General features: G+C 38.4%; 2 protein-coding genes across 2 annotated transcripts; one reads left to right on the top strand and one right to left on the bottom strand.

Moving 5' to 3' along the window:
- Positions 1–2,624: 2,624 nt before the first annotated feature.
- Positions 2,625–4,803, bottom strand: LOC127425798 (myelin and lymphocyte protein-like). The gene is made up of 4 exons (XM_051672057.1): positions 4,640–4,803; positions 3,701–3,868; positions 3,216–3,350; positions 2,625–3,018 (listed from the first exon to the last, which is right to left on the bottom strand). The coding sequence occupies exons 1-4, from the start codon at positions 4,727–4,729 to the stop codon at positions 2,944–2,946; spliced, it is 468 nt and encodes a 155-aa protein (XP_051528017.1). The 5' UTR covers positions 4,730–4,803; the 3' UTR covers positions 2,625–2,943.
- Positions 4,804–11,701: 6,898 nt separating this feature from the next.
- On the top strand, positions 11,702–17,507 carry LOC127425796 (post-GPI attachment to proteins factor 4-like). Its single transcript, XM_051672055.1, has 2 exons — positions 11,702–11,881; positions 13,972–17,507. Exon 2 carries the CDS (start codon positions 14,149–14,151, stop codon positions 15,337–15,339), a length of 1,191 nt encoding a protein of 396 aa, XP_051528015.1. The 5' UTR covers positions 11,702–11,881; positions 13,972–14,148; the 3' UTR covers positions 15,340–17,507.
- Positions 17,508–18,566: the final 1,059 nt, after the last annotated feature.

Below are 18,566 nucleotides of genomic sequence, written 5' to 3'. Positions count from 1 at the left end.
TCGTATCATCAGCAAACTTAATGATGGTATTGGAGCTGTGTGTTGCCACACAGTCATGTGTGTACAGGGAATACAGGAGTGGGCTGAGAACACAGCCCTGTGGGGCTCCAGTGTTGAGGGTCAGTGATGAGGAGATGTTACTGCCCATTCTAACCACCTGGTGTCTGCTTGACAGGAAGTCCAGGATCCAGCTGCACAGTGAGCTGTTTAAGCCCAGAGCCCGGAGTTTCTCATCAAGCATGGAGGGCACTATGGTGTTGAATGCTGAGCTGTAGTCTACAAACAGCATTCTCACATAAGTGTTCCTATTTTCCAGGTGGGAGAGAGCAGTGTGTATTGTAGATGCAATGGCATCATCAGTGGAGCGGTTGTTGCAGTAAGCAAACTGCAATGGGTCCAGTGATGGAGGCAGCACAGAGCAGAAGTCGGTGGTGTTGAACTGTCCTTCAATCTCGTCAATCTCTGAAATTTACATGTGCTATCTAGGTAGTGGCAGCAAGTTTTATGTTGTTATGGCAGGTGATTAGTTTATGAAAGTGTTTATTTAACCTGTGGGGCGTGAGGTGTTTTATTGCGGTGGGGATTTTGAATCATCCCAGTGACACTTTAAATTCAGTGAATTCAAATCTTTTGATTCGCAGGTTGTTCACCGAGATTCGTTCAGTCACTATTTCTATACACCAGAAAGTGGTAAAAAAGTATGCCTACATGTTATGAGTGAGTCATTGAATTGTTGATTCAAATGATTCATTAAAAACACAGAATCATTATTAACCAAAACAATGGAGTATGTTTGGTTCATGAATCTGTGTATTTGAACGAGTCTTTAAAGTGAACAAATCGTTCTTGTTTGCTTTAAAGATTCTTTCAAAAACACTGCTTAGGCAGCGAAAACAACTGGACATAAAGAAAAATAATAATTGTAATATTTACACATTTCAATTTAATAACAAAATCCAATCAAATGTAATTGAGTAATCTTTAATAAAAATAAATAAAAAATAAAATAAATATAAAAAATAAGATAAAATATTTTTTGAGTGTTTAAGTTACTTTAGATTGAACAAATGCATCGAAATATCAATGTACAATATTTTTTTCTTTAACAGTTTTATATGAAAGAGTTTTATTCATTGCAGTGGCAAATAAATTTTTTATTATTGTCATTAACCATGCCTCTGTAGTTTCATTCATTTAAATGTCCGACAATCATTGGATTGCATGTATATTTATATATTCATTGTCTAAAGAATAACTTATGTTAGACAAGTGAATGAACGATGACCAATCTCTCATGAACACGTTCAATATATTTATCATATGCAATTATGCGTTTAATAATTGGCCGATGAAGAATTATTTTCTAACTGTCATTAAAATAGTATTTTTACAATTTTAACCCATCATAGGTTTTTTAAGATTCATTTGTGTTAGATTAAATATTTAAATATTATTGTAATTTGATTAATTATATTAAATTCATTATAAAATAAATCTTATTTTATCGTCCTTTTTGCGAACACTCCAAAGCAAAAGAAAAGATGTAGTTTTTATGACATACAGTAATATCTCATTATCACGAGAAAGGATGTCGTTTTTATGACATATCTCATTACGTGAAAAAATGTAGTTTTAATGACAAAATATCCTTTTATCTCCTTCCCACTACTTAGTAGGTCCTCGTGGTGGCGCGGTTACTCACCTCAATCCGGGTGGCAGAGGACAAGTCTCAGTTGCCTCCGCTTCTGAGACAGTCAATCCATACATCTTATCGTGTGACTCGTTGTGCATGACACCGCGGAGACTCACAGCATGTGGAGGCTCATGCTACTCTGCGCGATCCACACACAGCTTACCACACGCCCCATTGAGAGCGAGAACCACTAATCGTGACCACAAGGAGGTTACCGCATGTGACTCTACCCTCCCTAGCAACCGGGCCAATTTGGTTGCTAAGGAGACCTGGCTGGATTCAAACTCATGTCTCCAGGGGTGACAGTCAGCGTCAATACTCACTGAGCTACCCAGACCCCAGATGACATTTTTATGACATACTTTGCTCGCTAAAACGACAGAAGATGAAGATTTATGACATATCTCATTATTACGAGAAAATATTTTTTAATACATAATATTTCGTTATTACAAGAAAAGATGTCGTTTTCATTACATAGTATCTCGTTATTATGAGGAAAGGTTTGGTTTTCATGTCATTATATCTCGTTATTATGAGATTTATTTATTTTTAATACATATCTCGTTATTAAAAGAAAAGTTTTTATGGCATATGTGAGTTAAAAAAAAAGAATAAGTACATGGCAGCATTTCACCACCGTAATGGAAGGATTATGCATGCATCATACTAAAAAAACTAATCATGCATACATTGGGCATTCTGACCTTTTGGTTGGGCAATAGTTTCTCACTTTTCGCCATCCAACCAGGGAAGAGGGGGCTGTGATATTTTGCCTTCTGACCGGAGGTGTCAGAAGTTTCTGGGGGTCACAAGGACAATCTAGAGGGGGCAATGCCCCATAGCCCCCACCCCACCCCACCCAGACCCAGCCATGGTTTACAAAGCAAAAACGAACAATGACCAGCCAAACAAACTAGCGAAGCCACGTTTTACACTCTTTTATTTATTTCCTTTATTATATCGATCAAAATTACATATAATTTATACCAGTGGCAAGAATAGTTTACAAAAGAAATATCAGCAACAAGGCAGTAAAAATACAAATACATCGTTTGTACAGATGACAGTGAGAAGACTCGATAATCAATCTACTATCACATGAACGATTATGCATACAATGAATGCCATAGGCCATTTATTTGCATGTTAAAACGGTGCAAACATCAACATAACATTCTTTAAAGAGGCAGTGCAACAATCAAGACTGACGTCTGTTAGATGTGTTAAATAACTTGAGCGTTGACATTTTAGAAGGATTTCCATCTGATGGCTGAGAAAATGACGTGGATCACATACAGTAAAGTGGTGAAAAAGGAAAACACCTGAAATTAAAGAGACAACAATAGTTACCATATTAGTGTAGTACATTGTCAAGACGCTGAATGTCTCGTCAGATTTTCAAGCTCTACTATTTTGTAATTGCGTTCTTGTTATTTGCATTTGTGTTTTACAGTAGATAAAACAGTGTGGCATTATGGATTGGACCTTTGTTTATGTTCATGTAACACTATGAACTCACCACAGCAGCTACGTCCAGCTTGTAAATAAGTGTGTCTTTGCCTCCATCTTGCTGACCGAAGCCAATGGTTACCACAGCTAGAAGCACAGATGAGCTGAGATAGAGGAATGCCGCAAATCCATGGTATGCTACATCCTGCACAGAAACAAGAGGAGAGACAATTAAGGAAATGTTTAAAACTTGTTTATCCTGATAAGTACTGATTTCATGGTGCAGAGTGAATGAACACATGTATTGCATAAATAAAAGGCACTTCCTTTTAATTATAATACGAATTCTCTTTGCACTTTTTCTACCTCTCCACATTTACACTTCTGCTTTGTATGCTATATTTTACTCTTATTCGGTACTACTAATATTGTGGGTAGAGAAGAGGTAGAAAAGGGGAGAGGCTGAGAGGTGTGCGTACGAGAGAGAACAAGAAAGGGATTAAAAGAAAGAAAGGGGAATGGATTAGAGGAGAGAAGACTTTTGTATGGACCTACCGCGCCTGCCCATGAGCTTTTGTTACGATGTGACCCGCAGGCAAATATCATCATCCAGAGGAAAGTCATGATAAAACAAAAAAGTGACACAGCCATCACGTATGCTTGGGGGTTGGCAGGGAAGATAAACGTAGATGCTACCAGACACCACACCAGTCCGCCAAAGACCTGAGAAATTAAAGAAAGAAATTTTCACTTACGGAGTCTGACGCTTTTCTGGAGGGCAGTTTCTTGACTAAAGTCTATTGCTTAAAGTGAAACTGAAATATTGAATGGTTTTATCCTCACAAAACTAAACAGACATGCACATCCTCATCTGTTTTGCAGTTTAAAAGCTGTCTTGAAATAGACTAAGGAATCTTTAAACTCTAAAAAAGTTGGTTAAAAGAGAAAAGTAATATCAAAGTGCCTAAATACACAAAAACAAATACAAATATTTAGCCTACCAAAACTATTTAGTGCTACAGATTCATGTACCTTTTTTTATTTAACAAGCTATGATCAATCAAATTACTTTAAATATTGGACTTAATGAGTTTTGGCTGAACAAGCTTTCATTTTGTTTATAAATTGTTAATAAAAAGCTCAGCAAGCTTTCGTATTTTATTTACATTATTAATAAGCCGTTTTCTCATTTTTGTACATGTGAAACCTGGATTTTGACTGATCATTAGAATGAATTATAATAAATTAAGAGGCCAGTTTGTCCAGGCTGACTTTTTGAAAGTGATTGCTGCCAAAAACAATAAATAAATAGGTTACTCTCTATTGTACCTTTCTTTAATAATTGATTTACAAAAATTATAATGCATAACATATCAGAATTTTAATTTACATTTACTAATAGTCTTAAGTATTACATAACAGGCTTATAATTTAAAGTCAGATAAATACTTTTAATCATTAATGCATTAATGTAATTTATTTAAAACAACTTACAAGCTCTGGCAGGTAGAGGATGTCAGGTATGGTGCAGAAAATGGCACCTCCGCTGGGTAGGTAGCCCATTTGCCCTGTATTGGTCGCCATGTGTGTTCACCTCAGTCCCCACAGGTAGAATGAATGTGCAGAAGTGCTGAAGATGTGTGTTATTAAAGATGCTGAGAGAACACTGGACAAACCTGTTAATCTTGATGCATCTGAAGCATTCCATTCAAAACCCATCCTGTGTACCCTGCTCAACCAAAAATTTGCAGTGTTGCATAACTTGGTTGTCATTTGTGTGGCAAAGTTAACACTTGTTTACACATCGTTCCAGCGACCGAGCCTCATAAATCTTTCACAGTGTTGTTAGTTGTTGAGTTTTTTTAAATGGCCATGACAACTTACCTTGTTTTGGCAACACTATGCATTAACTGGTTAATGGCTTTCTATTCGAAAAGTATAAAATGGACGGACGGACAGATGGATAAATAGATAGATACAGGTGCATCTCAATAAATTAGAATGTCGTGGAAAAGTTTTTTATTTCATTTATTTCAGTAATTCAACTCAAATTGTGAAACTCATGTATTAAATAAATGCAATGCACACAGACTGAAGTAGTTTAAGTCTTTCGTTCTTTTAATTGTGATGATTTTGGCTCACATTTAACAAAAACCCACCAATTCACTATCTCAACAAATTAGAATACATCATAAGACCAATAAAAAAACATTTTTAGTGAGTTGTTGGCCTTCTAGAAAGCGTTCATTTACTGTATATGTACTCAATACTTGGTAGGGCCTCCTTTTGCTTTAATTACTGCCTCAATTCGGCGTGGCATGGAGGTGATCAGTTTGTGGCACTGCTGAGGTGGTTTGGAAGCCCAGGTTTCTTTGACAGTGGCCTTCAGCTCATCTGCATTTTTTGGTCTCTTGTTTCTCATTTTCCTCTTGACAATACCCCATAGATTCTCTATGGGGTTCAGGTCTGGTGAGTTTGCTGGCCAGTCAAGCACACCAACACCATGGTCATTTAACCAACTTTTGGTGCTTTTGGCAGTGTGGGCAGGTGCCAAATCCTGCTGGAAAATGAAATCAGCATCTTTAAAAAGCTGGTCAGCAGAAGGAAGCATGAAGTGCTCCAAAATTTCTTGGTAAATGGATGCAGTGACTTTGGTTTTCAAAAAACACAATGGACCAACACCAGCAGATGACATTGCACCCCAAATCATCACAGACTGTGGAAACTTAACACTGGACTTCAAGCAACTTGGGCTATGAGCTTCTCCACCCTTCCTCCAGACTCTAGGACCTTGGTTTCCAAATGAAATACAAAACTTGCTCTCATCTGAAAAGAGGACTTTGGACCACTGGGCAACAGTCCAGTTCTTCTTCTCCTTAGCCCAGGTAAGACGCCACTGACATTGTCTGTGGTTCAGGAGTGGCTTAACAAGAGGAATACGACAACTGTAGCCAAATTCCTTGACACGTCTGTGTGTGGTGGCTCTTGATGCCTTGACCCCAGCCTCAGTCCATTCCTTGTGAAGTTCACCCAAATTTTTGAATCGATTTTGCTTGACAATCCTCATAAGGCTGCGGTTCTCTCAGTTGGTTGTGCATCCTTTTCTTCCACACTTCTTCCTTCCACTCAACTTTCTGTTAACATGCTTGGATACAGCACTCTGTGAACAGCCAGTTTCTTTGGCAATGAATGTTTGTGGCTTACCCTCCTTGTGAAGGGTGTCAATGATTGTCTTCTGGACAACTGTCAGATCAGCAGTCTTCCCCATGATTGTGTAGCCTAGTGAACCAAACTGAGAGACCATTTTGAAGGCTCAGGAAACCTTTGCAGGTGTTTTGAGTTGATTAGCTGATTGGCATGTCACCATATTCTAATTGTTGAGATAGTGAATTGGTGGGTTTTTGTTAAATGTGAGCCAAAATCATCACAATTAAAAGAACGAAAGACTTAAACTACTTCAGTCTGTGTGCATTGCATTTATTTAATACATGAGTTTCACAATTTGAGTTGAATTACTGAAATAAATGAACTTTTCCACGACATTCTAATTTATTGAGATGCACCTGTAGATAGATAGATAGTTAGACAGACAGAAAGACAGACAGATAGTCAGACAGATAGATAGATAGATAGATAGATCAATTTAGAATAGAATCCATTTTTTTATTTGCTTAAAACAAATTGTATACCCAGGGATGGATTACCGACCATTCCAATGTGGCCAGTGCCCATGGGCCACTGACTGTCCAGGGGGTCCTGGGCTTTAATGTTGCGCAATCCAGTTTGGCGATTCCCCCCCGCTCGAAAACCCATCAACAATGAAATCTAACCCCCCCAAACAGCTTTTGGGCATGAAAACCAAAACACCACCCCTACCCCTGCTCAACAACTTGTGGGCCAGTTGGGAGGGGGGCCCTTGGAGATAATTGGCCCCGGTGCCTTTGCAAGTCATAATCCATCCCTGTGTATACCTCTACATTTATGGTATTAAGGGCACAAAATGAAACCTTGGAAAATATGTTCTGAGAGAGATGTGAAGTTTAACAGCATTTCTCCTGATCAACAGTAATGAAAATGAGCAGTCCTGATCTGATTACACAGGTGGGTTAAATTTCACTGTGTCTTAACACAGGTGAACATTGTACGTGTCAGACCATGACTCAGAAGTGTGGGGTTGAGTTTCATTAATAAACTTTTTAGAGTGGTGGATGGGACATTGCTTGCCATTTAAGAATTGTGGTTTTAATCCAATAGCCCTACTGCATTTTAAATATAATTAGCCTGTTTTAACCAATATCAGTCACAGCACAGCAGTTTTTTCAGTTTTAGTCAAAGATTTTGGTTCATTGTATATTATCATTTATATATACAGTGTATCCATAGTATTTCTGAGTCCCATGACGCCTTGCGGGCGATGTGGGTGGAACTTCAGTTTAAAGGAATAGTTCAGCCAAAGATTCTCTCATCATTTACTCACCCTCATGCCATCCCAGATGCGTATGACTTTCTTTCTTCTGCTGAACACAAACAAAGATTTTTAGAAGAATATTTCAGCTCTGTAGGTCCATACAATGCAAGTGAATGGTGACCAGAAATTTGAAGCTCCAAAAATCACATAAAGGCAGCATACAAATAATCCATAAGACTCCAGTGATTAAATCCATGTCTTCAGAAGCGTAGAGGTGTGGAATAGAAACAGATCAATATTTATGTCCTTTTAACTATAAATTCTCCTCCCAGCCAAGTAGGTAGAGATATGCACAAAGAATGTGAATCATGTGAAAAATTGGCCTTAAATATTGATCTGCTTCTCACGCACACCTATCATATCGCTCCAGAAGACATGGATTAAACCACTGGAGTTTTATGCCTTGGTCACACATACCTTTGCGCTGTGACATTCCACAGGCGAAGATGGCGTGGATGGATGCTGAACGCGTGTGTAATCACCAAGAAAAGTAACTGCCAAGCAGCTTCTTTTTAAAGCTGCACATGATGCTCTGGCAAAGTTGCATTGAAAAGAAACTTGCCACTAAAATGATATCCTTGTCCACCAAGCAACTTCCTACTGGTCAACAGTGCGAAAGTTCACCGCAAAGTTCACCAAACTTGAACTCCACGAGGGGAAATTCTTCGCATGAAATTCATGATCGCATGAATTCCTGTTGAGATGACTGTATTTCGCCCACGGAATTTCGCAGTGTAAAGGTATGTGTGACCGCGACTTTATGGATAACTTTTATGCTGCCTTTATTTGCATTTTGGAGCTTCAAAGTTCTGGCTACCTTTCACTTGCATTGTATGGACCTACAGAGCTGAAATAATCTTCTAAAAATCTTTATTTGTGTTCTGCAGAAGAAAAGAAAGTCATACGCATCTGGAGTGGCCTTATTCACAGCAGCGTCATCTTTAAATTTTGATGGGAATGACAACGAGTCTGTGAGGGACAGACGTACAATTTCTTCAATGGGTTGTCCAGTTGTTTAAAGTGTTTTTGGATCGTTCTGCTGATGAAGCATTGAAAAAATATCTTTGCAAGAAATTTCAGTAGAGAAAAAAAATCCAGACAACACAAGTTGTGGATAATTAGATGTGATCTAGGAGCTTTTTGAAAGCTTTATTCAGTGGATGTCAATGATGAGACGGTAAGTCCTCACAGCCTCATTTTAATTCCCGTCAAAATAATAATAATAAGGCTGCCTCTGGCTTGACATCAATTTTAGTCCGGACAGTCTGAGTCTGTGATAACTAAATGGAGTGTATCTTAAATGAATAAAATAATCATAAAATCTAATCATTTTAGAACCACTTGCAACAGACAAGTATTTCATACCTAAAGGGCAGTTCAGACCGAACAGGTTCTTGCACTTAGCTAGACGCCACTCAGTCCAGACGACGGTCATCTTTGGAATGTTCTTGGACAATCTGGGCAGCATAGGTGAATTACAGACCGGGCCAGTGGGGCCGGTGCCCAGGGGCCCAGGAGGGCCCTGAGCTGCAAGGTCTCGTGGCCCATCTACTTTGAAAACAAATATTTCATATAAGCTTGAATATGTGGGGCCTACAGCTTATACAAGGCTCCCTCAATAGGGCCCTGTGACTATGAGGGCCCTCAGTCCTATTATAGAACCCTTTTTCCTTCCAGTTTCTAATGACACTTTTTGAGCCACTCTTTAACCCTATAACGCTGCTTGTATCATATTTGATACATGACTTTCTAGAGCCTCTACATCATTAACATGATTAAAACTTAGTGTACTTGATGTTTACTGCGTCCTGGTGAAAGTTTCCATGCTCTTCTGGAAGTAGAAGACCTAGTAATATATTTTCCAAAATGGCTACCTTCACATTGTGATGCACTCGTCTTTTTGATGTGAAATCTTTGCTGATTTTGATAAAGTAAAATGAACAATAACGATTATATTTTACTGATATTTCAAAATTAGTATTTATTGAATTGAAGCAACATGTGCTCACTTAAAATATCATTATTTTATAGACAAATTGTGTTGAAAATGTGTGTATCAAATATGATACAACATCCATTCCATTCATGTCCACCATATATATATAAAAAAAGAAGCTTTTAAAATACTGACATATAAAGTGTGATTTATTTTACATATGCAGCTTGCCCTGTCATTATATAGATCTTATGGTTTTTATACATATCTCATGGTTTGTTATTATTATGTGATCTTACTATAGAAAAAAAGGTTTTACAATGTAACTTTTTTCAAACACCAATATAGTGTTTGGTATATAAAACATGATAATTGAAAAAGCTCAAGGTGTCCTCTTAAGATACACAAACTATGTACCATTCATTGCTATAACTGCATGTTTGCCCTACATTACAAAGATAACTTGGCTCTGGTGATTGGGAAAAATAATATTTTGATATTTAATTTTGTGTGGTACAAAAGTACTGATTTAACTAGATACGTAAAATTTGGCAAGACTAAATATAATGTTGGTTTGACAAAACCTTGTCTTAAAGTTTTAAAATTGTTTTAAATAGGGTATAGGGATGATCACTTCTGAATGGAATGCTGATGAGTTAGAAAAGATATGGAAGGGCAAGCCAGAAATTCCTGAACTCTTTGCCGAGTTTCTCCAAACCCATGCCTATTTTTTTATTTTTTTTATTCTTAAATATTTAAAGTGTTTGATGAATTTAAAATATTTAATAATGTATTATTGGCCCTTTAAATATATTCACGTTTACACATTTTGTTACATGCTTTTTCTCTTATTTTTTTTTTTTTTTTTGCATGCATAATTTGTAGTATTTACATTGAGTTTACATTGATATGTATAACAAACGCTAAAATAGTCTCTTTAAGGACAGTGGCTGTTCAGTGAACAGTTGAGCGGTTTCTTTATCACATCCGTGCTGTGTATTTGAATTAATCTGACTGTAAATAACAGAATGGATATTAAAAAAGACTTAAATAAACAAAAAGGGACTGCGTGGATCTCAGCTTTAAAAGATGATTCAATCTTAAAGATAATTGTCATAATAGTCATAATCCACCCCTGCTGGGCAGCTATTTTTCTATGTAAACAAGCAGCATTCAAGTGCAGCTCATATCTATTTGAATGGGTAAAGACCGAAATCTCCAACACGGTTGGTCAAGATTACAATCAGCACTGAAATCTGACAACACCCGCATCATACATTGTGCATCTTCACCTCAGATGACGCTAAAAAAAAACGCAATTTTCCAGGCTTGTCTTGTAAATGCGCATGCGCGTTCTTGAGTTGATTGACAGGCGATGTCTGTATCTAAAAGGTGATTGGCTCTTTTACTTCTAAGGCGGGACTTCCTTTTCTATATCCGCCATTTTGGGCGTTCCAATTTCTCCATTAATTTTAAAAGGACTTGCCCATCTCTGCTAAATAGGTTTTGACAGTGCAACGAATACAACAGAACGTACACATTGCCATCTAGTGCTGATATAGCAATTACAGTGCTTGGAAGGCGACAGAAATTGAAAATAAAGTGGACAGAATGGCCAGTAACTTGAAACAGATACTAATAGGCGTGGCTTATCGGCTCGCAGTTACGGTGGCTATAAATAATAATTATCCTATTGTAACTCTTGACTGTATAGTTTCAATTCAATGGTTAGCAAGTTTTTCAGTGTCTCATCCACATCGTGCTTCGCACAGACGTGTTGTCACATGGTAACTGTTACTTTTGTAAACGCTTTTAAAGATGGACAAATCACAATCGTTTATGATTACTTGTAGATTATTAAAAAAATTATATATATATATATATATATATATATATATATATATATATATATATATATATTAGAGATTTCTGCCGCCTGATTCAAATTGTATGTCAGAAAATAATATCTGGAATTATTCGATTTAAACGTTTTAAATGTCTCCAACAATGTCATATAATTTAAATGAGGCTCAACGCCGGACAATTCGTCTTTATGAGCCATCACGCGCCCTCTCGAGGAATTATAACTCTGCAGCATAGGAAACAGTGAAACATTTTCCGCCCAATGTATTGAATGCGCATTTTATTCAGTTGTTACGGTAAGGAGGCGCTCAGCTGCTGTTTGTGCACGTCGATGATCAAGCATGACTTTGGTTTGATGTATAGGACGATTCCGGAAAACTGTAAGAAGAAGAACAGTACGATTCTGGTGACCTGGTTCGCTCTTCTAATTCAGTAACTGAGTTCATGACACGGTTGCCGAAATATTAAGGTAACGCACGGTTTGTTGTGTTATTCGTTTGACTTTTATTTTACTTAACTTAACCCTTCCGGGTTGTGGTTTTCTTGTTGTAATGCACTGCATCCGGCAAGCTAGGTTAGGGAGTGTCTCTAAAGCGTTAAAGGGACAAAGACCATTAAAAAAACAGATTATGGATGATATGTTAAACAGCGGTCCTGACTCTCTGTAGTCATTAAAAATCCCAGGGCACTTCTTGTAAAATAGTAGGGGTGTAACCCCGGTGTCCTGGTCAAATTCCCCCCATTGGACCTTCTCAATCATGACCTTATAATAATCCCCATCCATAAATTGTCTCTATAACTCTACTCTCTCCTTACCACCAATAGCTAGTGTGTGGTGAGCGTACGGGCGCACTATGACTGCCTTCGCATCATCCAGGTGGATGCTGCACACTGGTGGAGGTTGAGGAGAGTCCCTTGTTCACTGTGTACAAAGCGCTTTGAGTGTAGTGTCCGAAAAAGTGCTATATAAATGCAACATTCATTTATTCATAATGTAGGTTTATACAGATGTAACATAATAATGTCGAACAAGTGAAGTAGAAATATATGGCACAAAAAACATTTGGATATGTTATGATGTTGTAACACATGTACTATATACTCAACACCATACCACCTTACATGACTTTGTTTTTGGAATCGTAACTTTACATCATGTTTCATGAATTTTTTCAACATTCAAATTTATTTAACATCGTAATCATGTGACCTATTGATGTCAGACCACCTGTAATGCATCCACACACACCTGGCACACATCTTACTTCTCTTTGTTTATCATAATAAGGTTAATTGTATTTTTCACAAATTTTAGTGTGTCCACTTCATGCAGCGTTGTGCAAACTGATCAATGCCTGACTTAAGGCAGTGCATGTTGGTTAGAAATGTTGAAGTATGAAACTTGTATGTTCGGAATCTCTACATACTACTCACCTACATACCTAAAGAACATACTGCTTAACAGGCCGAGATGTGCTCCGTTCTTTAAAAGCAGCACTGAAAATACTTTGAAAGTATCTTGGACCAAGCGATGGTTTTTTATTTTTTACACATTTTTTAAATATTCAGAACTTCCTGGTCATGTGACCTGATGATGTCACACCACCTATGATATATAAAGCTGTTCATCAATGAGGTCGGTTTGTAGGTGAACCCGGAAGTCTGATTCGCCATGGGTTCCCTCTGGATTTTCCTATGGGTTTTTATAATAGGGTTTTTTGAATTTATAGATAAGGTCTGTGGTAAACATTACTTGACGATATGCGGACATTTTGTTATACAACATAAATTACACACTTTCATACCTCAAACGTGAATTTTGAAGCCGCCGTGTGTTTAAAAAAAAAAAAAAAAGTATGTAATTCAATACGGCACAAAATTCACATTTGAAACCTCATTATAAAAACTCATAAGAAAATCCAGAGGGAACCCATGGTGAATTCTCTTCTGGGTTTTTGGACTACAAGCTGAACAGCTCTATTCAAAAACACCTAAACCACATCTGACATGGCTTGGATTTTGAGAAACTAGTTTGGTTTATTTTTCCAGATTTTTTTGAATTATTCAAGTCCAGATAAATCCCTGGTCATGTGACCTGATTATGTCACACCACCTGTAAAATATTCACAAACATCTATAAAACATCTTACATGGCTGTTTTTTCTTTGGGGGGGGGGGGGTATAGTTTTGTGTATTTTTTACATATAATACATATCATTTTACATATAATAATCCCCCCAATAATCAAAACAAGCAAGTCCAGCAAAGCTCATTGGATGTGTTTTGTTTTTGGCACCATTCTGAGTAAATTCTAGAGACTGTTGTGTGTGAAAATCCCAGGAGATCAGCAGTTACAGAAATACTCAAACCAGCCTGTCTGGCACTAACCATCATGCCACGGTCCAAACCAATGAGATTATGCCACAAATGCTGTCGATTGAGCTTAACTTGTATTGAACCCAGAATATTCCTTTAAAAGCAAAATATTCCTTCAACAAGAATTTTTTATTTCCGGCATTAACATATGCCCCATGATCTGTGTGTCACTCTTTTCTATAGATATTGGTGGTGTATGAACATATGTGAATGCTTCAGTGACATGTGGAGTGATTCTTCTGGAAGTGACTCTTTGGCTTGACTCCGGATCATCCCACCTGTGCATCATATCAGTCGCATCTGCTTTAAAAACTTAAAGCATAGAATTGTGCATTAAGATCTCAGCCTAAAAGGACACAGATGCCTCGATGGAGGACATGTATCAACAAGCACTTTCAGTGGTCCAGCCCTGTAGCTCAAGGGCTGCTTTTATGTGTTTTAACTTTTGGGGTGTTACTGCCTATATGCTGTCACCGTTTATTGTACTCATATTATTTTTTAAAAACTGTGTATCTTGATTCATTGAGTGATGCTGCTCTTGAAGAGAGCTATAACAGAGGTCAGGAGGCCCTACTTTTCTGGGAGGGTGTGGACTCTAAAGAAAGCCTGAAGGACCTGACAGAAACAGTTGCTAAGAAACCAGATCTCTTGGTCACTGTTGTGACAGCCAGGAGAATGGAGGGGAGGGAATATCACTACCTGTTGCAGGTCACTCAACGGCTTGCGTCACTCCTTAAGACTTGCGGTGATAAACCATGTGCTGAGGTAATGCTTTGTGATGTCGAAAGTGGGCCTTATTTGAACGAGGATGTCTTGCTTGTGGAGAAACAGTTCCTGGTTGTTCGACGATCTCCAGATGAGAGGTCGAAGATCAGAGAAGTTTCAAACATCTTCGAAAAGGAGAAAAAAGATTATGTTTACTGCCTGAGGAAGGGATGGGACCTTATGAGGCCAAAAAACATCATTGTCCTGGAGGATGATGCACTGCCAGGGACAGACTTTTTTCCATTGATTAAAAACTTACTCTCGCGGAAGTTTGCTCTCAACACTCTGTACGTGAAGCTGTACCACCCAGAACGTCTGCAGAGGTACTGGAATCCAGAGCCGTATCGCATTCTGGAATGGGTGGGACTTGGCATGTTTGGTGCAACAATCCTTCTCCTCATATTTTCCCACTGCACATCTCTCTCTTTAACCCTGTCTTTTCCTCATTTTCTCTTTCTGACTCTTTATATAATGGCCATGGTTGAGCTAGTAGGGAGGCACTATCTCCTGGAGGTTAGACGCCTTTCACCCCAGCTGTATACTGTATCACCTGCCACTGAATGCTGCACCCCCGCTATGCTCTTTCCAGGCAACGCTTCCATTCGAGCAGCAGAGTACCTGGACCAGGTTGTTTGTGCTCAGGGTAATGCAAAAGACATGGTGCTGTACAAGAAAGCCAGATCGACACCAGGAGAGAGGGCACACAGTGTTGAACCCAATGTGATCAAGCATATCGGAGCGTACTCCTCCGTCAGGGTCAACCCCCTTCGACCCAAATTAATTTGAAATCTGAAGGTTTTTATTTAAGGATTGTATGATAATTGACTGAATTTAGCACATGTTCATACAGAACTGCAGCATAGTAGCACAAACCTGGATTAGGGCCTTCCAAGTAAACCCAAAGTATACTTCGGTTTTGACGCAAATGCTTAAGCCCAAAGGATACTTTGGTTTTGACGTGAACGCTTAAGCCCAAAGTATACTTCGGGTTTGATGCGAACGCTTAAGCCCAAGTAATATATATATATATATATAAATATATATATTTTTTTCAAATTGGAATGCCCAATTCTCAATGTGCTCTAAGTCCTCATGGTGGCGTAGTGACTCGCCTCAATCCGGGTGGCGGAGGACAAATCTCAGTTGCCTCTGCATCTGAGACCGTCAATCCGCACATCTTATCACGTGGCTTGTTAAGCGCGTTACCGCAAAGACGTAGCGCGTGTGGAGGCTTCACGCTATTCTCCGCAGCATCCACGCACAACTCACCTCTTGCCCCACCGAGAGCGAGAACCACACATTACAGCGACCACGAGGAGGATACCTCATGTGACACTACCCTCCCTAGCAACCGGGCCAATTGGTTGCTTAGGAGACCTGGCTGGAGTCACTCAGCATGCCCTGGATTCAAACTCATGACTCCAGGGGTGGTAGTCAGTGTCAATACTCGCTGAGCTTCCCAGGCCCCCCAATACTTGGGTTTTGACACAAACGCTTAAGCCCAAAGTATTCTTCGGTTTTGACGTGAGCGCTTTAGCCCAAAGTTTACTTCAGTTTTGACCCGAACACTTAAGCCCGGAGTATACTTCGGCTTTGACGTGAATGCTTAAGCCCGGAGTATACTTCGGCTTTGACGTGAATGCTTAAGCCCGGAGTATACTTTGGTTTTGACGCGAACGCTTAAGCCCGACATATACTTCGGTTTTGACACGAACGCTTTAGCTCAAAGTATACTTCGGTTTTGACGCAAATGTTTACACCTGTGCACGGCCTAGATTATCTTGATACCCGCACCGTCCTTGTCTGTGCACATCACCGGCACATGCGCAGAACGCAGAAAAACAAAGTATATCCGGGCCTTTAGTGTATGCGTACAGTCGAACGCTCAGCCTTTCAAAATATATTCCCTTTGACTGTGCACGCATACACTGGCGGCTGCCGCATACACGCTACGACTGCTATGAGATACTGGACCATTTCTTTTAGGAGTTTAAACCAATAAAGATGTCTTTATGATTCGAATTAAACAAATGTACATGTTTTTGACCTCTGTTGTAGTTTCCACCATCTCCTGTTGTTTTGCATCTTTTTTGTGCTTCTTTGTGAAAGCAACGGCTCAATTGGGAGTGTTGCCACTTTGTGGACCCACTAATTAGTACAAATAATTCCAGGCCCATGCGCATACTGTGCATGTCAGAGTACATGCGGTTAGAAAAATCAGGCCGCACGCAGTTAGTACTTGAGCACTCTGCTTTTGACGAAATTTGCTTCACGCAACCTCTATGCAGATGCCTAGCTTTTGCATCTAACCGAAGTATACTTTGGGCTTTAGTGTCTCTAAGTAAGAAAGCATATCTGACCCTTTTCCATATAGTCTCATTCATTTGGATATCAATAACAAAACAGAGTCTAGATTAGTACGATGAGCACTATGAAGTTTCATACATGTGATTCCTTGTTTGCTGCTGTTCCAGACACACAGCTGCTGCTAGAAGCTTCAAGAATGTGGTATGTTTCAAACCAAGATCTTTGCTAAACAATGGAATGTGGGCTCTTTTAAAATCCACAGTGTTTACAACTTTATATATTTGATATTAAATAAAGGTTTATTGTTGTTTTTAATACTCTATATTCACATTTGCTTGATATAATCATATTTCACTTTCAAGTTTCTTTTACACACCAGAAATAATAATCCAGCAGTTTGAGCAGGCTTTGAGATGATTAACTTTGATGAAATCAAAGTTGGACAATTGTCCAAAAACATGATCTGAATTATATTTTGGAAGATTTTTTAAGATGTTAATTTGAATAAAATGTACCTAATACAAATGTTATCAATCACACTATAAGATAGATTTTGTTTTATTTTCATCATGACTAAAATTATAAAGAGATGCTAATCTATTTAAGTATCTATGGATTTCATAGAAATAATTTGGTAAATAAAAATAACAATGATTTCAATGGTTTGTCTCAATTTATTTTAATTGGCTATGCGCTCGCTCTCTCTCTCTCTCTCTCTCTCTCTCTCTCTCTCTCTCTCTCTGTTTATGTTTCATAAGAGGTGTTATACAATGGACAAAAAACGTTTTATGATGTTCCCCTTGTAGTGAGTTCTCCCAATAAATAATACTGTGGACAGATAGTAAGAATGAGTAAATAAGTCGTTGGAGTCCCGCTGGATTCCGTCACATGACTGGTCGAAATACACGACATAGCAAACTCGGTTTTAATAAAACTGAGCTAACAGCTACTCAAAACACTAGAGTAAAGAGTATGTGTTCTCATTACATTTTATATTTTTCTCAGAACAGTTTATTTAGAGGTTAAAGCCCAATAAAACGCGTTTCTACCCGATCTAGCTAATCGAATCCTGCTACGGCGAAGGCTTAGCTCATGAATATTAGCATATGCTAAAGTTTATCCTTAGATAGCTTACAACTTTTAGGCTTCGTCTTTAATATTAATTAGACTATGCTGAAGGTGATTGGTGGCCTTCCTTTTTGGGCGGCTTCTCATCTGAATATTAAGTAGCTCGTGCATACGTTCATCCTTTGATAGCTTCCTATGGATATATTAGTCTTTAATATTAATTAGACTATGCTGAAGGTGATTGGTGGCCTTCCTATTTGGGCAGCTTCTCATCTGAATATTAAGTAGTTCATGCTTACGTTCATCCTTTGATATCTTCCTGTGGATATATTCGTCTTTAATATTAATTAGACTATGCTGAAGGTGATTGGTGGCCTTCCTTTTTGGGCGGCTTCTCATCTGAATATTAAGTAGCTCGTGCATACGTTCATTCTTTGATACCTTCCTGTGGATATATTCGTCTTTAATATTAATTAGACTATGCTGAAGGTGATTGGTGGCCTTCCTATTTGGGCAGCTTCTCATCTGAATATTAAGTAGCTCGTGCTTACGTTCATCCTTTGATATCTTCCTGTGGATATATTCGTCTTTAATATTAATTAGACTATGCTGAAGGTGATTGGTGGCCTTCCTTTTTG

This window comes from Myxocyprinus asiaticus, chromosome 35, assembly GCF_019703515.2.
Source record: "Myxocyprinus asiaticus isolate MX2 ecotype Aquarium Trade chromosome 35, UBuf_Myxa_2, whole genome shotgun sequence".
NCBI lineage: Eukaryota > Metazoa > Chordata > Actinopteri > Cypriniformes > Catostomidae > Myxocyprinus > Myxocyprinus asiaticus.
This window is presented reverse-complemented; position numbering and strand designations above follow the sequence as displayed.

Coding starts and splice junctions, on each gene's coding strand:
- LOC127425798 (XM_051672057.1), bottom strand. CDS start 4,729: ATGGCGACCAATACAGGGCAAATGGGCTACCTACCCAGCGGAGGTGCC. Junction 3,869..4,639: donor TCCTCTACCTGCCAGAGCTT/GTAAGTTGTTTT, acceptor TTAATTTCTCAG/GTCTTTGGCGGACTGGTGTG. Junction 3,019..3,215: donor AGCTGGACGTAGCTGCTGTG/GTGAGTTCATAG, acceptor CTTTAATTTCAG/GTGTTTTCCTTTTTCACCAC.
- LOC127425796 (XM_051672055.1), top strand. CDS start 14,149: ATGCCTCGATGGAGGACATGTATCAACAAGCACTTTCAGTGGTCCAGC.